General features: G+C 40.1%; 1 protein-coding gene across 6 annotated transcripts in view; it reads left to right on the plus strand.

Annotated features, from left to right (window-relative positions):
* The window catches only part of frem1a (Fras1 related extracellular matrix 1a), a 377,121-nt gene extending 358,731 nt beyond the window's left edge, over positions 1 to 18,390 (plus strand). For all 6 annotated transcript variants that reach the window (XM_072586891.1, XM_072586895.1, XM_072586892.1 and 3 more), the window contains 4 exons: positions 7,082 to 7,258; positions 14,843 to 14,958; positions 15,811 to 15,896; positions 18,145 to 18,390. In XM_072586891.1, coding sequence (XP_072442992.1) covers positions 7,082 to 7,258; positions 14,843 to 14,958; positions 15,811 to 15,896; positions 18,145 to 18,344 — 579 coding nt within the window. In that variant the 3' untranslated portion in view covers positions 18,345 to 18,390. The remainder of the gene's footprint in view (positions 1 to 7,081; positions 7,259 to 14,842; positions 14,959 to 15,810; positions 15,897 to 18,144) is intronic.
* Positions 18,391 to 19,941: the final 1,551 nt, after the last annotated feature.

Raw genomic sequence — 19,941 nt, forward strand, 5'->3', positions numbered from 1 at the left:
GAAATGGTGGATGCAGGTACAGTTACAAAGTTAAAAGGTGTTTACATAAGTAGAGGAACTGGTTACTAGTGGTGTGCCATAAAGATCTGTTTTGGGACCACTGCTGTTTGTCATTTTTATAAATGACTTAGACACAGGCCTAGGTGGATGGATTAGTAAATTTGCAGAAGACACTAAAGCCAGTGGAGTAGTGGACAGTTTGGAAGAATGTTACAGGTTGCAAGGGGACTTGAATGAACTGTAGAATTGGGCTGAGGGGTTGCAAATGGAGTTCAATGCAACTAAATGTGATGCACTTTGGGAAGAATAACAGGAAGGCAGAGTACTGGGTCAATGGAAAGATTCTTGGTAGTGTCGATGTGCAGAGGGATCTTGGAGTCCATGTACATAGATCCCTGAAAGTTGCCACCCAGGTAGATAATGCTGTTAAGAAGGCATACAGTGTGTTAGGTTTCGTTCGTAGAGGGATTGAGTTCCGGAGCCGCAATATCATGCTGCAACTATACAAAATGCTGGTGCGGCCACACTTGGAATATTGTGTGCAGTTCTGGTCCCCATATTTCGGGAAGGATGTAGAAGCATTAGAAAAGGTGCAGAGGAGATTTATAAGGATGTTGCTTGGTCTGGAGGGAAGGTCTTATGAGGAAAGGCTGAGAGACTTGAACCTGTTCTCATTGGCAAGAAGAAGGCTAAAAGGGGATTGATAGAGACATACAAGATGATCAGAGAATTAGATAGGGTAGACAGTGAAAGTCTTTTCCTAGGATGATGACATCAGTGTGTACGAGGGGGCATAACTGCAAATTGAAAGGTGATAGATTTAAGACAGATGTCAGAGGCAGGTTCTTTATGCAGAGAGTGGTAAGGGCATGGAATGCCCTACCTGTTAATGTAGTCAACACATTAGGGATATTTAAATAATCCTTTGATAAGCAAATGGATGAGTTTGGGATCGTGTAGGGGGACGAGCTGAGAATATTCACAGGTCGGCACAACGTCAAGGGCTGAAGGGCCTGTTCTGCGCTGTTTTGTTCTATGAATAAGAAATGTTTGGAGGGATACAGGTCATAAACAGGCAGGTGGATGTACTTTAGTTTGGGGTTATGGTCAGCATGGATTGCTTGGACCAAAGTATTACTCTGTGACATAATGCACAGTCTGGACAGTTAGTTAGCAGTTGATGCAATAAATGTTAGTACATTGAAGAAATGTGATATTAGCAAAACAGTGCTACTTTTAAAGAGGGTTTAGGAACAAAGCAGCCCAAGAGTTAATATTGACAACTCTTTAGAGGGTGTAGGACAAATTGAGTACACTTGAAAAGGCAGGCAAATGGGATTCTTGTATTTACCAGTGGGACATGGGGACATAGGATGTGGGGCATGAGCAGGCCATTAAGCCCTTCATGTTTGCTCCACCATTCAATAGGATTCTGGCTCCTCTCTTTATGGTCTCAACTCCATTTATTCATCTGTCTTCCATAACCTTTAAATAAACTGGTGATCCTTGATTTTTTGTACATCACTAGTGAGGCGTTAGCTTGAGTATTATTCTGGATAGCACGCTAAGAAGTTAGGACTACAGAGTGGATTTTCTAGCATGGTACCAACAATCAGAGATTACAGAGGCTGGAAAAGCTAGGATTGTTTTCTTTAGAGCAGTGGAATCAACAAAGTGATACAGTTTCTTGTGACAGACAGGACAGTAATGATAAAACACAGATCTAAGGTAACTGGTGAAAAAGCAGGTCAATGTGAGGAAATATTTCATTCTCGAATAATCCTGACAGTGAGGAAGGAAGCCATTCAGCCCATTGAGCCCACAATGACCTTCTGAAGAGCATCCTACCCAGACCCACCACCCGATCCCATCCCTCTACTGCTGCATTTGGCATGGCTAACCACCTAGCCTGGTTTAAAAAGTTGTTGGAAATTAAGGTCCCTTTAAAACAGACTTTTTGCTAGTATTTCCTAGTACACCTAGCCTGTATACCCCTGGACACAATGGGGAATTTAGCATGGTTAATCCACCTAAGCTGCATATCTTTAAACTGTGGGAGGAAACTGGAACACCTGCACGAAACCCATGTAGACACTGGAACAACATACAACCTCCACACAGACAGTTGCCGAAGGCTGGACATGGGCCCAGGTACCTGGCTCTGTGAGGTAGCAGTGCTAACGACTGCTGCCCCATAACTCGATGACTCCCTGTCGAGAATTGTCTATGACACTATCATGTTCTTATGTCTGAAAGAGAAGTGGAATCAAATTCAAAGACCACTGCAGAAAGGTATTGGATAAATCTTTGGCTGCACCTTGATTTGAGGATAACGTCTACTCAGACTGGGAGTTTCTGAGAGTCTTCATGTAATTGAAAAGGCAAATTCCCAACCTGCAGATCTTTGGTCACATGGAACAGGATTATCCAGAGGTAGTGAAATCTGGAGAGAAGGATCCACTTCCTTCTCTTTCCTTAGATGTGCAGGTTAGGTGGATTGACCATGGTAAATTGCCCATAGTGTTGAGTGACATGCAGGTTAGGTGCATTAATCTGGGATAAATGTAGAGAAGTAGGGGAATGGGACTGGGTGGGTTACTCTTCGGAGGGTCTGTGTGGATTTGTTGGCCAAAGGGGCTGTTTCCACACTGTAGGGATTCTATTAAAAAAATTCTATAAATTCTTTTCATCTAATGATAATTGAAAACAAAAACGAAATGGAAACCTGCGACAGGGTGATGGCAAAAGAGTGAGTCTATTGGATATAGTCAGAAGTCACACAAGACCAGGTCATGGTATAACAGATTTATTTGAAATCACAAGTTTTCAGAGTGCTGTCCTTTGTCAGATGAAGGCACTTTCACATCATCACTAATAGGATATATGTACTGAAAGATCAGTACAGACTTAATGGAGTGAACAACCTATCCAAAGCTGTATCATTCTCTGATTCCTTAATCTGATAATTTAGTAAATGTCTGCCACACTCTGTATTTAATTGCTATGTCAGGTAAATTTTAAAATGATTTTACATCTAAATTGTGTTGGATCCAGTCAATGGTATGACACTTAGTGTCCATCCAAGTTCTTTTTAAAGGGTGTGAGGTTACACATTTCAACTACCCTCCCAGGTAGTGCATTCCAGACCCCTGCCATTCTTTGTTTGAAAAGAAACTTTTCTTGAAAACTACTCTAAACCTCTTACCTTTCACCTTAAAATTATGTCCCTTTGCTATTAGTCAATATTTCCAATTTAGAGTGGAAACAGCCTGTATTTGATCTCAGTATTGGAGTTCTGACCTTGAACAGGAAATTAAGGTCATGAACACATACAATCATTCTACCAGTTTTTACTTTCTCACCACTGAATCATTTAACTTTCCTGGTCTAAAAAGCTGTTGGAAATTCAGGTGCCTTTAAAAATGGATGTTTCTAGTATTTCCTGTGTAGCAGGAGACCAGATTGTACTGTTGCTACCAAGGTAATTAGCCTTCCTCAAATAAATTTCTAGTAAATAAAGGCAAAAGGAAAGTATAAGAAAGTTCACCACAAGAATAATCAGGATCACCAAGATCACAACACAGCATTGACTATAAGACATGGGAGCAGAAGTACTCCATTTAGCCCATTGAACCTGCTCCACTATTTTATTAGATCATTGCTGATCTGATCACCTTCAACTCCAACTTCCTGCCTTTTCCCAAGACCACTGATTTCTTAAAAGTCTGTTCTATCTCAACCTTGAATATACTTAATGACCAAGCTTCAGTAGTCCTCTATGATAAAGGATTCCACAGATTCACAATCTTTTGAGAGAAGAAATTCCTCCTCATCTCTATTTTAAATATTCATCACTTAATCTGAGGTTATGCTCTCTGATCCTAGGTTGTCTCACAAGAGGAAACAACCTTCCTGCATCTATGGTCATTTCCTATCAAGTCCTTTGAGAAGCAAAATCAGAAATTGCAGAAAAAAACTCAGCAGGTCTGGCAGCATTTGTGGAGAGAAATCAGAGTTAATGTCTTGGTTGAGTGAGCCTTCCTCAGAACTTCTATTAAATTCTTTAAGAATCTTGTATGTTTCAATCAGGTTTCCTCTTAATCTTCTACATTCCAATTGAGTTCAGGCCCAACCTACTCATCCTCTCCTCTCCTCTGGAACTTTTCCAAAATCTGAGGATTATTGGAAGGTTACTACCAGAAAATCCATTATCTCTGTAGCTACCTCCTGTAATACTGAGGATAAATCCCATTTGGTACAGGGATTAGATTATTTATAGTGTGGAAACAGGCCCTTCGGCCCAACAAGTCCACACGGACCCTCCAAAGTGCAACCCACCCAGACCCATTCCCCTACACCTAACACTACGGGCGATTTTAGCATGGCCAAATCACCTAACTTGCACATCTTTGGACTGTGGGAGGAAACCGGAGCACCTGGAGGAAACCCACGCAGACACGGGGAGAATGTGCAAACTCCACACAGACAATTGCCTGAGGTGGGAATTGAACCCAGGTCTCTGGTGCTGTGAGGCAGCAGTGCTAACCACTGTGCCACCAATTCTTAGACCGAATAGCTTCTGCAGCATTTGCTCTCAAGTGAAAGTTATTATTTTAATTCCTGTCCTTTTTTCCTCTTGTGTATTTAGTAATTTTGGCATGCTTTTAGTGTCGTCTTTTGAGAAGATGGGTGCAAAATATTTATGCCAACTTCTCTTTCCAATAATTCCCCAATAGTATTTCCTAACCTCATTCTCCAATGGGCCTATACTCACTTTAACTTCTTTCTTCTTTTTTATTTATTTTTAGAAGGATTATTTTCTGTCTTGATATTACTTACAAGGTTTCCCTCAAAGTTTATTTTCTCCTTTCTCATTATAATTTTTTGGTCATCATTTATTGTTCTTTAAAACTTTCCCAATCCTCTGGTTTACCACTAATAGTTGTTAATTTGTGATGACAAAAAATATCTATCTGGCACCATATGTACCTTCTTATCAATGCAGTGTTTTGAAATAGGAAGTTTTGTTCTTACAATGATAATTAATCTTCAGGTGAAGGTGGGCCATTAGAGGATGTTCATCCTGACGTCACAAGTAGCTATCCAGTTCTCTTTGACTGAAAGAATTCAAATCGGTGATTGATATAGCATAAGGTTCAGTCAGAAACTTTTTCCCCGGGTACAACAGAGTGTTACAAGGGGACATAAATTTAAGGTGAAGGGTGGAAGGTATAGGGGAGATGTCAGGGGTGGGTTCTTTGCCCAGAGAGTGGTGGGGGCATGGAATGCGCTGCCCGTGGGAGTGGTAGAGTCAGAAATCATTGGCGACCTTTAAGCGGCATTTGGATAGGTACATGGATGGGTGCTTAATCTAGGTTAGAAGTTCGGCACAACATCGTGGGCCGAAGGGCCTGTTCTGTGCTGTATTGTTCTATGTTCTATGTTCTAAGTTACCTGCCAATAGAAATGTAGCATATCAACAATTGCTCAGGACCAGTGGGCAGTCCTTGTTAGAGAACTGTCTTCCTCAGATGGAACATGGACCAGCTCGAAGGAAGATCCAGGGAAGAGTTCCCTATCACTTCAGCAGGAGAGCAGGATACTGCTTTCACAACTTTAATGAGATTGGCCCATTCCATACCAATTACCTGTTCATCCTCTGGTATCAGTGATCTATCCTCATTTGTCATGGATTGTACCTTGTTCTTTATCTAATTGACTAGTGTATCATACACACATTTCTATTCCTTAACAAACTGAATAATGTATCTGAAAATTCCATATAAATGGTCAATCGCATATATGAGAGAAAAACTGAAAGAACTGCAGATACTGGATATCAGAAACCAAAAACAGGAATTGCTGGAAAAGCTCAGCAGGTCTGGCAGCTTCTGTGGAGAGAAATCAAGATAACATTTTGGGTCCAGTGATGCTGTTTTAGAACTCATACTTATATTAAGTAACTGTGATCACAAATTCCCAAAATTGAATGATACATAACTCATCACATCTTGACATTAAATTCTACTTGTCAAAGCTTTTCCCACTTACTTGCTTTGTCTGTGTCTTTTTGGAACATTGTGCTGTAATCTACATGACTTCCAATGCTGTCTGGAGCTGTTTGCCAGTCAGATGAATTGGAAGCTTCCAGGGATTGGACTCCTCCCTAGTAAGGGAGAGACATCCCACGATCATCATGTTAATGCTGGCTGTAGCATGTTATTGCTGCAGGGCACAGTTTCCTTGTTGCATTTTGATTGTGATGTGTGAGTGGAACATGAGTGATGGTGGTGAGGACTGTATAATGGCATAGAGTTCCAGATCAGTCAGGCCTGTACCTTGAAGTATGTGACATCATGACATGTGACATCCCAGTTTAATGGAATCCACCTTTCCCTCAGTTATTGTCTCTTTGTAATGGAGTCACTGCTGAAGCTTCAATCAGTTAGTAACAGGTATGTTACAGTAACAAAATTCCCTCCCTAAGGGCATTGTGGGTCTACCTACAGTATGTGGATTGTTGTGCTTTAAGAAGCCAGTTACCACCACCTTCTCAAGGGCATCTAGGCAAAGGCAATAAATGCTGGCCAGACAACAATTCCCACGTCCCATGAGTAAATTAAAAAAAGACATCACTAAGTACAGAACCCTGACTATATATCACTGTCTTTGACATTGAAGCCAAGCAATAGTGTTGAAGGTAAACCTCAAGATGTCTGTCTCAACAAGGATGTGACTTTTGTGGTATGTTACATAGACTAGAAAATCTCAAAGCACATTCAATGGGTAGTTCAGCACGTCATTGATGATAGATTCCAGTATCCTCTCTAAATTTAATTCAACCAGACAGGTCCACAGTTATGGTTTAGAGAAGGTCCAGATAGGCCTTCTCTAAAATAATTGAATGACATTTGCCATTTTTAAACCTGGAGACTTTTTTTCTGGAAACTTGTCTAACATGTTTCCATGAAATTAGTAAACTTTTGGGGGAATATTTTATTCTGGATCTGAGCTTGATGTATTGCTTTATTATATTAACGTTGTCTAGAATTTTCTGATTAATTCCTCTCTTCCTGTTTAGTACCATGGAGTAATAGCACTGAAAGTTGAAGGTGACCATAGTCCATCAGTGTACAATAGAAGAGCAACAGTGGTGATCACCAGCCAGAGTCAACAGCATTTTCTTGGTAAAACAGAACTTTCACAGACTGATAAAGTCACAACAGTGCCAGCTTCACAACAGATTCCTGTACAACAGGTTAGTTTTTTTTAAAGGAAACTAAGAATTACTGTATTTCTAACCCCATATCACTCGTTGAAAATTCTTACCCAATTGCTAGTGATAAGATTCTTTCACACACTCGTAAATGCATTGGAACACACAATTTTATCTGTGATTAGGAAGGAGTTTGCTGATTTTGATCAACGTGACATGAGCCCAGTATTGGAAGTCCCTACAGATTATCAGCTTCTCTCGTCTGCTTCGCTAACATATTTAATGTCCTACAATGGTTAACTGGCTAACATTCCCATCATCATGCTAAATCTTTTAAATACATGAGGGTCTTCTTCTGTCTCTAAGTTCTTGTGTCTCACTCATGTTCCTCTCACTCCTGTCATTCTGCCATTGGCAAGTACGATTTTGCCCACATTATTTTCTTAACTTCATTGATAAATATTACTCTCTCTCAATCTTGAGGAGGACCCTGCCTGTTAAGAGGTGAGTATGGGGAACCTGCTTAGAATCAACTGTCACCAATTATCCCTTGCACAACCTGTAGTTATGTCCAAAGAGGAATGAAGATTGAGCAATGATCAATGTTGAAGCCCAGACACAATCCCTTGAGGTATACAGAAAAGGAGTGATTGGTGAACTGCCACATCCTGCTACTTAGCCAATCATTGCTATGGTTCAGAACCAATTAACTCATCAATCCGAATAATCTAGATGCCAGATTGACTGCTTTGGACATTGACAGTACTAAATGATAGGCTAATCAGCCATAAAGGCTGGTCCCCAAAGAGATATAAGGGCTCGTAATTTGACTATATGCACCCTATCTCAGGCCCTGGCTAACGCACATACCAAATCTTGCATGTGTAGAGGAGCAAGGGCTTTAAAGTTAGTCTTCTTTGTTCCCACCATGATGTAGTCTTTTGCCAATGGACACTTGCTTTAGTAATTTGTCCATGAATCTTGTGAATAAGACAGCTCAAAAGAGTGTGCTGCTGAACTAAGTGGTTGATGTTGTCACACACAGTGCAGAACATGTTCATTGTTAAGGTACTGAACCTTTGAGAGATGTTTTCTACCCTGTTTTCCTTTCAGAGAGATGTTGTCACAGTGGTGCCAGAATATCATCTTCAGACAGGCTGTTGGTGAACAGCTTTTAAGTTGTCTCTGAAACAAAAGAATCATGAGAGGGCGAGCTCAGGGCTCACATAGAGTCAGAAAGTTTCTTAGTTTCCTTTCAGTTGGTGAGAAGATTTCTGCTAGCTGCCGAAGCTAAAAGCTCGAGTTCTCTGCTGCTAGGGTCTTAAGACAGCGAGACTTCCTCTTAAAAATCAAAAGGGGCAGATTAACTTTTTCTCTGGGCTGGAGAGAGTTAGCACATGAGAAACAAAGCTGCTTTGCTGAATTGCATTTTTGTCAAAGGATGTATTTGAGGGATGCTGCCTATATTGACTCAGTTGATGATTAGTGGTTAAATAATACATTATCTTGTTAAGTATTTCAGTAAAGTTAACGTAATGCAAATTCTTTTTTAGGTGCTTTAACTGTGTTGTAAGGATAATGTGTGTTTTGATTAAAGCCTAGTGGTGCACCAATTGAATCATGTCTGGAACACAGGACTTTACAGTGAACTTAAAATAACTTCATCCCGAACTGTTATAATTATCTCCTTATAATACTGAGGAGGGGGCAAGGGTTTTGGTAATGAATGGCTAGACTGGATCTGTTCTGGTTCATAACACTATCCTATATTGCATGTTGAACTCCTGAGTCTGTAGCTGATTCACAGTCATTGGGAAACAGGACATCATGAGATATGTCTTTGCTAGGAGTTGTCTCAGACTGGAAATGTTTTCGTCTCAGACTGGAAAGGTTTTCATCTCTGTGATATCTTATTCTGATACCAGCCGTGCCATTTCAGAAGATGGGCAATCTGTTTCACTCCATCTGTGACTGGGAATATATCTCTTCATTGTCTGGGGCTGGGTGAGCATGGAACTGCTTAAGGCAGCTGCATTTCACCATTACTTTCCCATAGGCCTACATGCAGACCCTGCCACTGGTCTTGTCAGATCAGTAATCAAGTTGTTGAGGATCCATGTCCTGTTCTTGGCATCCTCCACCAGCTAACTGTAAGCACCATATCAGTGATTCCTCAACCATTACTGAAACTGCACTGACTCTCTGACAGCAGATCCTGGTTGAGATGTGCATTAAAACTATTTAGAAGGATACTGGTGAAACATTTGCCAGTGATGCAGAGGAGTGGGATATCTATGTGATTGCTGCACGTTTGGTGAATTTCTTTCCTATTCTTCAAGTGGACAATGCAAGCATTATTGTTGTTTTATGGGCAGAAAACTTGCTGCCACGTGGACTGATCAAGTTCAGTGATTGTCTTGATCTCCTGCCCTGTAGTTCTCAACTGGGAGACCATCAGCTGCTGGAGCTTTCTCACTAGACAAGGGTTTGATTGTTTTTATTGTTTCTAACACCATGAGAGGACCATTGAGGATATGACTGAACTTCTCTATCTAGGATTTTGGCTTTTTGCTGTGGCACAGTGGTTAGCACTGTTGCCTCACAGCACCAGAGACCCGGGTTCATTTCCCGCCTCAGGCGACTGACTGTGTGGAGTTTGCACATTCTCCCCGTGTCTGCGTGGGTTTCCTCCAGGTGCTCCAGTTTCCTCCACAGCACAAAAATGTGCAGGTTAGGTGAATTGGCTATGCTAAATTGCCCGTAGTGTTAGGTGAAGGGGTAAATGTAGGGGAATGGGTTGCACTTCGGCAGGTCGGTGTGGACTTGTTGAGCCGAAGGGCCTGTTTCCACACTGTAAGTAATCTAATCTAATCTAATTTGGACTTTTTTCTGGTCATGTGAGGTGGGGGTCAGTTAGCTCAGTTGACTGGATTGCCAATTTGTGATGCAGAATGATGCCAACAGCATGAGTTCAATTTCTGCACCAACTGAAATTACCATGAAGGACTCTCCTTCTCAGCCTCTCCCCTCAACTGAAGCATGGTTATACTCAAGTTAAACTATTACTATTCATCTCTGTTTAATGGTCTGGTAACATTATGACAACTTTACCTGATACTGAGCATAGATGACAAACCAATAAACTTGGGGCCAGTTAATATTAATATTGTAACTTAGTGCCTATAATTACATTTACCATGACTCCAACTGCCCCAAGCCTCTGAATGCCCAAATTCACATGTTGTGGAGCTTTCACTATTCTCCAAGAATGTGGAGGTGCTGGTGTTGAATTAGGGTGGACAACTTTACCTGACGAAGGAACAGTGCTGCAAAAGCTTGCGATTTCAAATAAATCTGTTGGACTATAACCTGGTGTTGTGAGACTTCAGACCTTATCCTCCTAGAAAATAGACCATTGTGAGTCTCATCAAAAAGAGGCACTTATCTTACATAATAGACCGTTATTCATGTCATTGTTGTAATAACATGCGACTTACATTTATTAGTTGGATGTAATTATTCAAGACTTTATCAGGAGCCAAGATCTATGGATTTACAACACAGTGAAACTGAAACATTCAATGGCTCTCAGATTTGCTCAATTGTTCCTAGCCTAAATAACAGATCTTGGAAGCCAAGTTTATAACAACTAAGATACAAAAGGATCTCATGCTAGGATGCCCAAACCTTCACCCGAACACTTGTAATGACATCATATTGGGTAAAGCTTAATCCCACTTCATTATAAACTTTTTAGAGCTATTACCTTATTTGTTTAGATACTGGGCAGTATAGACATAGTCTGAAATGTGAGAAATGTATTCAGGAGTGATATTCACTGTATTTGAAAGAATATCTCTGGCAAGTTTGTCTTTGTAATGTTTCCCTGACACTTCAGGCATGTCTCCTGAGTTTCAAGCTTAGATATGATGACATACAAGAGAGGAATATTTACTCATTCCGATGGTAAAAGTCCTGTTGAATAGTGACTAGGAACACATCTTACTGGCACTTCCCATATTTTACCCAAAGCTGATTTATTTGCAGAATTTATTTGTATTTATCCTGAATCAGATTCATCCAAAATACCTATATTAAATACTGAAAACAAACTGTTCATAGAGACTATATATCTGAAATTACCTTTAAATGATGGGAAATGGCTGAGTTTATCGTTATGGTTTTAAAGAAATAGAGGCATGTAGCATGAAAACAGACCCTTTGCTGACCAGGTTATTTAAACTGAACCAGTCCCATTTGCCTGGATATGGCCCATAGCTCTTCTTTATCCATGTACATGTCCAAATGTCTATAAATGTTGTAATTGTACTTGCCTCTACCACTCCCTATGGCAACTTGTTCCATAAACGAACCACACTGTTTGTGAAGAAGTTACCCATCAGATCCCTTTTAAATCTTTCCCCAACCACCTTAAAGCTATGACCTCTAGTTTTGGAGGCCTCTTATAACTCAAGCTGTCCAGTCTCAATAACATCCTTGTGAATTTTCCTTGCACTCTTTCCAGTTTAATAACATCTTTCATGTAACAGGGCACCAGAATTGTATGCAGTACTCCTAATGTGACCTTACCAATGTATTGTATAGCCATAATGAGACAACCTAATTCCTGTACCCAGTACTTTGACCAATGAAGACAAATGTGCCAAACACCACCTTCACAAGCATGTCTACCTGTGACACCACTTTCAAGGAATTATGCACCTGCACCCCCAGCTCTCGCAGTTTGACAACAATCCCCAGGGCCCTATCACTAAGTGTCAATCCTGCCCTGGTTTGTCTAATTAAAATGCAACACCTCACATTTATCTAAATTAAACTCCATTTGCCATTCCTTGGCCCACTGTCCCAGTTGATCAAGATCCCATTATTCTCTTAGATAACATTCTTCGCTGTCTACTGGACCAAAAATATTGGTGTCATTTGCAAATGTATGAATATCATTTAGCTCACTCTTCAAATTCCAAATTGCACTTATCATGTGAAGACTTTGTAAACATTTTTATGAGATAGGTAGGAAGGATATTATTAATTTGGAGAGGGTTCAGCGAAGATTTAGAAAAATGTTGCCAGGTTTGGAGGGTTTAAGTAGTAAGGAGAGGTTGGACAGGCTGGGACTTTTTTCACTGGAGCATAGGAGCTTGAGGGGTGACCTTATAGATGTTTATAAAATCATGAGCATAAATAAGGTGAAAAACAAAGGTCTTTTACCTAGGGTGGGGGCGTTTAAAATTAGGGAGCATATTTTTGACGTGAGAAAAGAAAGTTTGAAACGGGACATGAAGGGCAACATTTTCATACCTTTCAAAACTCGACGAATTTCGTTAAGGAATATTACAACCCCGAGCCTCCAGTTTTACTTGGCAATTCAAGAACCAGGGAATCCATTTCAGGATTTTTTACTCTGTCAAGACAGCTGGCAGAGGCATGTGACTTTGCCTTAATGAGATGCTGAGAGACCGTTAGGTATGTGGGATTAGTGATATAACCATATAAAAGATCTTGCTAGCTGCAAATTCGCAAACACTGTGGGAACAAAGCGTGCCCAGCTCCTTGACTTCTTTTCCAGTTTATTCTGGAGCCCATGGGTTCTCCCTCTCCACAAAGCTTTGAAGATACCTTGGAATTTGGGATGGACATGACAGACATCGGCACCTTGACACCTTTGCACCTTGAAGAGGTGAATGGATTTCTTCCCAGATGTTCTGAGCACAAGAAGTGAACTACTGTGTATTACGCACTGCCCATATTAGAGATGCATTTAGAGGACCCTGATCTGGCATTAAAATGCCCTAGGAGGAGCCTCAAAAAAAGAAACAGCTTTTGCCCTCAGATTTGGTTAGATTTGATTGTCACGTACAAGTACAAAAGTAGAGGAGTACAGTGCAAATTATATAATGCTGCTACACAAGGCGCCATCTTAGGTACAAATACCTGGGTACAGATTCTTAAGAACAAGGTACAAAGAAAGAATAAAGTTAAAAGTTAAACTTTGCAATAATTCTAGTAAAGTGACACCTTTTTCATATTAAGTATAAAATAAAGAAATAGACTGTAATGTTTGAATTTTCAGGTTTTTCTGAAGAGCAGAAAAGGAAGGATGCATTGATTGTAGCGAAGTCATCCATGTGGACCTCATAGAATATGAATTCTCTGACTGGGGCTGTTAATCTGGTCCAGTCAGGGAGCCCTAGCTGTGTAAGAGGTTCTGATCACTGTGAAAGCTCGCTCTGAGGAAGTTGGATCAGTGTCAAGGACCCTTCACATGTAAATTTTGGGTGACTTGGTGATGGCATACTGGCCTCTGTGGAGTTATTTCAGTTACCTTTTCAAAAAACTCAATCAAGTATGTGAGACATGATTTACAACGTACAAAGACATGGTCATTATCCCTAAACAGTCCTTACCTTTCCAAATGCATGTAATCCTGTCTCTAAGAATCTCCTCCTACAACCTACCCACCTATGAAGTTAGGCTCACTGGTCTGGTCTTCATTAAAATTCAATTAATTGTGTTTAAACTTTTATTATGCTGAAAGACATCTATTTTCAACTTCCTTGTTGCTGATAAGCTACCATATTTTCTGGTGTTAAAGGCTTAACATTCCTACTCTGCTGGTACGGCATTTCCATATATGAACATTAAGCTGCTGGAACATTTTATTTATTTTTATTCAGTTATGAAAGATGAGCATCATTGGCTAAGCCAGCATTCATTCCCATCCCTAAAGAATTAACAACATAGCTGTGGATCTCATGTCACATGTAGACGAGACCAGGTAAGGATAGCAGATCCTTCCCTGAAGGACATATGTGAACTAGATGTGTTCTTTTTATGAAAATCAACAGTGGTTACATGGTCACCATTGGATCATCTTTTTATTCTAGATGTTAATTGGATTCAAATGTCACCGTCTACATGGCATTGGAACCATTACCCCCAGAACATCAGCCTGAGGTTCTAGATTACTAGTCCAGTGAGAATACCACTATATCATTGTCTCACATTTTAAGATTACTTGCTCATATTTAATTTTCTTATCTTCTGAACAATATTTTAACTTGCCTGGAATAACAGAAATACATCTTTATGACCAATTACTTTGTTCCTGAATGTTGGAAAAAATCTTTATAGTTGGGTAAAAAGGGGGAAACTATGTGTTAATGCCAGATTTTAAAGAAGCGAGTATGTCTTGCAGGAGGGATGCAAGTTATTAATACTTCTGATTTTATATCTGGTTTAATTTTTGCATAGTTGTTGCTTCTGTTTGCAAAAGCTAGTTCTGCTGGCTATTTCACTAATGGCATTGATTTTCCTCATGACAGTTTATCTATGCAAAGCTTGCAGTAGTGTTGTCTGGCCAGACTTGGTGTCTTCACTAATTGCAAGATGAAAATTGTTTGTTCCCAACTCTAATCACTCCCTTCAAGGCAACATTCACCATTGCCAAACTCTCACTTAATTGAAAGACAAAGCTTTTCAAGCCAATTTCAATCAGAAATAGCACTGAATTTGTCATTGCTGTATAGTGATGTTGTGGGGTGATGAACTGAATACATGTAACAAAAGAACAAATATTGACAAACTCGCATTTATTTTAAATTTTAGGAGCCAAGTTCCAAGATATGTCCTTCTGGATGGACTTACCATGATGATAGGTGCTATTATCTCAACACTAAACATAAGGCAACCTGGATTGGAGCAGCCAGAGCCTGCAAGGAAATGTAAGCCTTAATCCGAATGATGCGTACTAGATATGAATGATGCATCGCTTGTAATTCTTGGATGACAATGTTCAGCGGAAGTTAGCACTAGTTAGCATTAAGCATCAAGTTCAGTAATTAATCCTCAATGACTTATGTGTAAAATATTAATTTGGACCATTTCATTTTAGGATTACTTTGAATATATGACTTGCCAGTCTGTCAGGGTATGCTGTATCATCACATCATCCCATTCATTTGCCCCCTTGAGATGCTCTGTGAAAAACCAGCCAGTGTCTCGAACAAAATCAGAAATTGCTGGAGATGCTCAGCAAGTCTGGCAGCATCTGTGGGGAGTAAGCAGAGTGAATGTTTTGAGTCTGGTGATCCTTCTCCAGTGTTTATAATTGGAGGTACAGCAACAAAAGTGGCAGATTCATCTAAAAAGGTCTTTCAAGCTTAAGAACTATTTTTACATATCTCATGTTACAATATCTAACTATTGTTATCCAGGAAAATAAATTATTCCTCAGCTTTTGCTTATGATAGCAAACAGGTTAGCAGCAAACCGTCAACAGTAATATGATGATGCTTAATTGCACCATTTGGTATCTGATTTGGTATCAAATGGCTCTTCTTTGTCAGATACCAGTGATCAACATAACCAGCCATCCTGTTCTCACTTTTTTACTGTCACCAATGCAGCCAAAGTTAGTTGAAAGTTGGCCTTATCCCAAACAGGATAATTAGAAACAACCTTTCATGAATTGACAATTGCTTCTATTGCCACTGCTCACCATTCAGATAATTTCTTTTACATTTTAATGCTTAGTGAAAGTTTCTGTTTGAGTGGAGTCCTAATTATCTCTACAGGTACCATGGCAACCTTGTGAGTGTCATTTCAAAACAAGACATGGAATGGTTGTGGGACTTCAGTGGAAGACGTTCTTTCTGGATTGGTACATATATTCCTTTTCTGGGTGATATTGGTGATCAATGGATGTAATTTCATGTATGAAACCTCAGCTCATAGTTCAATGTTACCCAGCAACTCAGATAAGCTTATAAATGACATGAGTAAATGACTATAAGATTCCACTAACTTTAAAAAATGTAATGACTGCAAATAGCGCAAATATTGCAATGAATTCCAGTCAATTCCCATCCTATCAGTCTAGAACACTCCTTCCCCTTATGTTAGTCATTCTTCTTTTCATTATCAATTACAAATGAAGTAGAAAACTCACATAAATTATAGCACTCTTCAAATTCTGTCAGATTGTTCCTCATTGTGGTGGGAAACAAAAGCAGTCAATACAGTGGTGTGTACCAGCACATCTTTGAGATCAGTATGTTCCTAATTACTTCAGGAACTGGAACCTCTTGGAAGATGCACTAAACCTTACAGTTGAACAAAAAAAGATGAAATTTGAAAGCAAAGCTAAGATACAACAGTCATGATATTGCACGTGCTTCAATCCAATTTTGTGCCAAAGTTTTTGCAGTGTATCTGCCACATGAGCAGCCACAAAAGCAATCTTTGTTTACTGACAATTCTTTTGTTGAGCAACTGTCACACCTGATAATCCCACAAAAGAATAGAGCTGATCTGTTTCTGGGATAAAAATGAATATCAAGGCCACTGAAAGAGAAAGGAAAGGGTTGATGGGGTCGAGAAGTGAAAATGAAATGAAAAGGTAAGAGAGCTATGAGTAATGAATGAAGATAATGATGGGGAAATGTAAGGTCAATTATATCAATACCATTGGTGAAATGTATTAGTTACATTTGAGTGTGGCACTGGAAAATCACAGCAGCTCAGGCAGCATCCGAGGAGCAATGCAGTCCTCCAGCATCTGCAGTACTCATTTTCTCTTAGTTACTTTTGAGCCAAGTGAGTTGTTTTCTAGGCAATTTCAGCAGGCAACAAAGAGTAAAATCAATTGGAAAAAAAGAGGTAATGCCAAAGCTTAGGGCCATCGGTTACTTGATGTATTCTTAATGATAATAAATACTTGCCAACCAATCAGTATTCTTTGTTTCATACAATTGCAACAGGAAGAATGTGATAACACTAGAGCGGTCCAGAGGAGGTTCACCAGAATGTTGTCTGGAATGGAGAAATGAGCTATCAGGATAAATTAGATAGGCTTGGATTGTTTTCCTTCTAACAGAGAAGACTGCAGGGGGATATGATTGAGGTGCATAAGATTATAAGAGATCTGGACAGGGTAGATAGAGAGCAGCTGTTCCTCGTGGTTGAGGGGTCAATCACAAGAGGACATACTTTGAGGGTAAGGGGGAGGAGATTTGGGGAGATTTAGGAAAAATAGTTTTTCACTCAGCAGGTGGTAGAAATGTGGAATACACTGCCTGGGAAGATAGTGGACACCGGAAACCTTAGAACCTTTAAAAAATATTTTGATGATCACTTGAGATTTCATAACACTCAAGGATATAGGACAAGTGCAGGAAATTTGGATTAGTGCACTTTAGCGGTAGTTAGATTGGCACAGACTCTGCATTGTAAGAATCTATGGATGTGAATTGTACTCTTGATTAGATTAGATTACTTAGTGTGGAAACAGGCCCTTCGGCCCAACAAGTCCACACCGACCCTCCGAAGAGCAACCCACCCAGACCCATTCCCCTACATTTACCCCTTCACCTAACACTACGGGCAATTTAGCATGGCCAATTCAACTAACCTGCACATCTTTAGACTGTGGGATGAAACCGGAGCGCTCGGAGCAAACCCACGCAGACACGGGGAGAATGTGCAAACTCCACACAGACAGTTGCCCGAGGTGGGATTTGAACCCGGGTCTCTGGCGCTGTGAGGCAGCAGTGCTAACCACTGTGCCATTGTTCCACCCAAATATTGATATTTAGTGTTTTTGCAATTCTATCCTGATGAGTGCAGGACAAAAGCTTTGATGACAGATAGCCTTTCTCACCAATACTGGTAAGATGTTGACACCCAATAATGAAGAGTAATTTAATCCTGATGGAGTAACGCTGATTTTGATTCCTAAATCTGATCTGCTGTTTTCCGATTACTTTTATCTGACAGCTTTTTAAAAGTAGCTACATCAATGATGTATTTTTTACAGTGTAATCTATTCATCGAATAGAAATTTGTCAATGTGGATCTAAACAACCTGTCATCAATTATTGAGAGTTGCTTACTTTCATCCAATCTTTCAGGACTCAATGACCGGATCAGTCCAGGCAAATGGAATTGGGCTGGAGGAGAACATGTGTCTTTCACAAACTGGAAGCGGGGCCTCCCTCCTACTTCAAGGAAGAAAGGCAAAAACTGTGTCCTAGTGAGGAGAAGAGGGAAGTGGGAGGTGAAAAATTGCAAGCAGGGCAAACCACATTATTACATGTGCTCTGTTCGTTAATAAACACAAGGATATTCATACTGTCATCAAATGTACATATTGTAGTGCAGCAATATTTATTTACAATAAATTGAAGTGCACTAACACATTTTCAATATTCTTTGCAAAATCTGGTAACTGGTTTTGGCATGGGTCTATGACAGAATATTGAAGGGATTGCCAGCAGTTAGACAAAGGTTTCAGGTCACCAGCAGTAGCTATAATATGAGGTTTCACAGCAATATCTAACAGTCTGAAGCTTTTCTAAATCAAATATAACATTTACTAAGAAAACATTATTAAATATTTGTTTATATTTTCTAGTGAGTATAAAACAGTGAGTATTTGGTAAAATGAAAGAGAACTCCCACAGGTTATAAAGGACACCAGGAAATAAAATGAGAAAATGTGTAGACTCCAATCTTGAGGTTCAAGCAGCCGATGATTTTGCTTTCAGACCTTGGTGATAAGATAAGAGTAGATGCATTTCAATCTCCAGGTAAGAGAGCAGGTTGGATGGCAAGAGTTGGAATGAAATTGGTTGAATTTTAGAGTCCCCTAATGGGATTGAGTGATGGATCAAGTAGGAAGCTTGCCAGCCTTAATAAATTGTTTGAGGGAGATCAAGGACAGGAAAATCAGGGTGGGGAAATCAGTCCTCGTGAGTGGGTTCAGGAAGCAGTTTGAAGCTGTCAGAAACAATGGAGATTGTGGAAAGTTCTTGTCCTTTTTCAGAAAGATACTGTCAGAACAAGTTTTCTGAAGGCAGATAGTGTTGGCATTAACAAACTCAGGGTAAACCAAAACAGGAGGGCCAGGCTCAAGTGTTGGATCCATTAGTTGTAAACATGAATGATTTTGGATAAAAACTGAAAGACTGTGGATGCAGTAAATCTGAAAAAAAAGTAGAAATTGCTGGAAAAACTCAGCAGCATCTGTAGAGACAGAAATCAGAGTTAATGCTTCAGGTTGAGTGACCCTTCCTCATAATGATTTTGGATGTCAGGTGAAGAGTTTCAAAGAAAGTAGTGTTATGGGCGGAAGGGTTACTCTCATTGTGCAGAGTGTACCTCCCAAAAGATGCAACCCCTTTCTATCTTTGTACTTCTGAAAAGAGAAAGGACTTCTCACTCCTAATCACCTGCCTTTACCAATTGCATTAAATTGTAAACAATCTGATTTTGGGGTCAGCCAACTTAACATGGGTGGCATGGTGACTCAGTGGTTAGCACTGCTGCCTCACAGCACCAGGGTCCTGGTTTGATTCCAGCCTTGGGCGACTGTCTGTGTGGAGTTTGCACATTCTCCCTGTGCGTGGGTTCCCTCTGGGTACTCTGGTTACCTCCCACAATCCAAAGATGTGCAGGTCAGGTGAATTGGCCATACTAAATTACCCATAGTGTTAGTCAGAGGTAAATGTAGGGGAATGGGTCTGGCTGGGTTACTCTTCAGAGGGTCGGTGTGGACTAGTTGGGCTGAAAGTCCTATTTCCACACTGTAGGGAATGTAATGTACTCAAGTTTGATTGCCCGCTAATGTATTTCTCAAAATGCCAGGCAGGCTATTGATTTGGAACTACACACAGTGTCTATTATTTGCATGGAGTGTGCCATTCACA

This window comes from Chiloscyllium punctatum, chromosome 2 (assembly GCF_047496795.1).
Source record: "Chiloscyllium punctatum isolate Juve2018m chromosome 2, sChiPun1.3, whole genome shotgun sequence".
In the NCBI taxonomy this organism is placed as follows: Eukaryota; Metazoa; Chordata; class Chondrichthyes; order Orectolobiformes; family Hemiscylliidae; genus Chiloscyllium; species Chiloscyllium punctatum.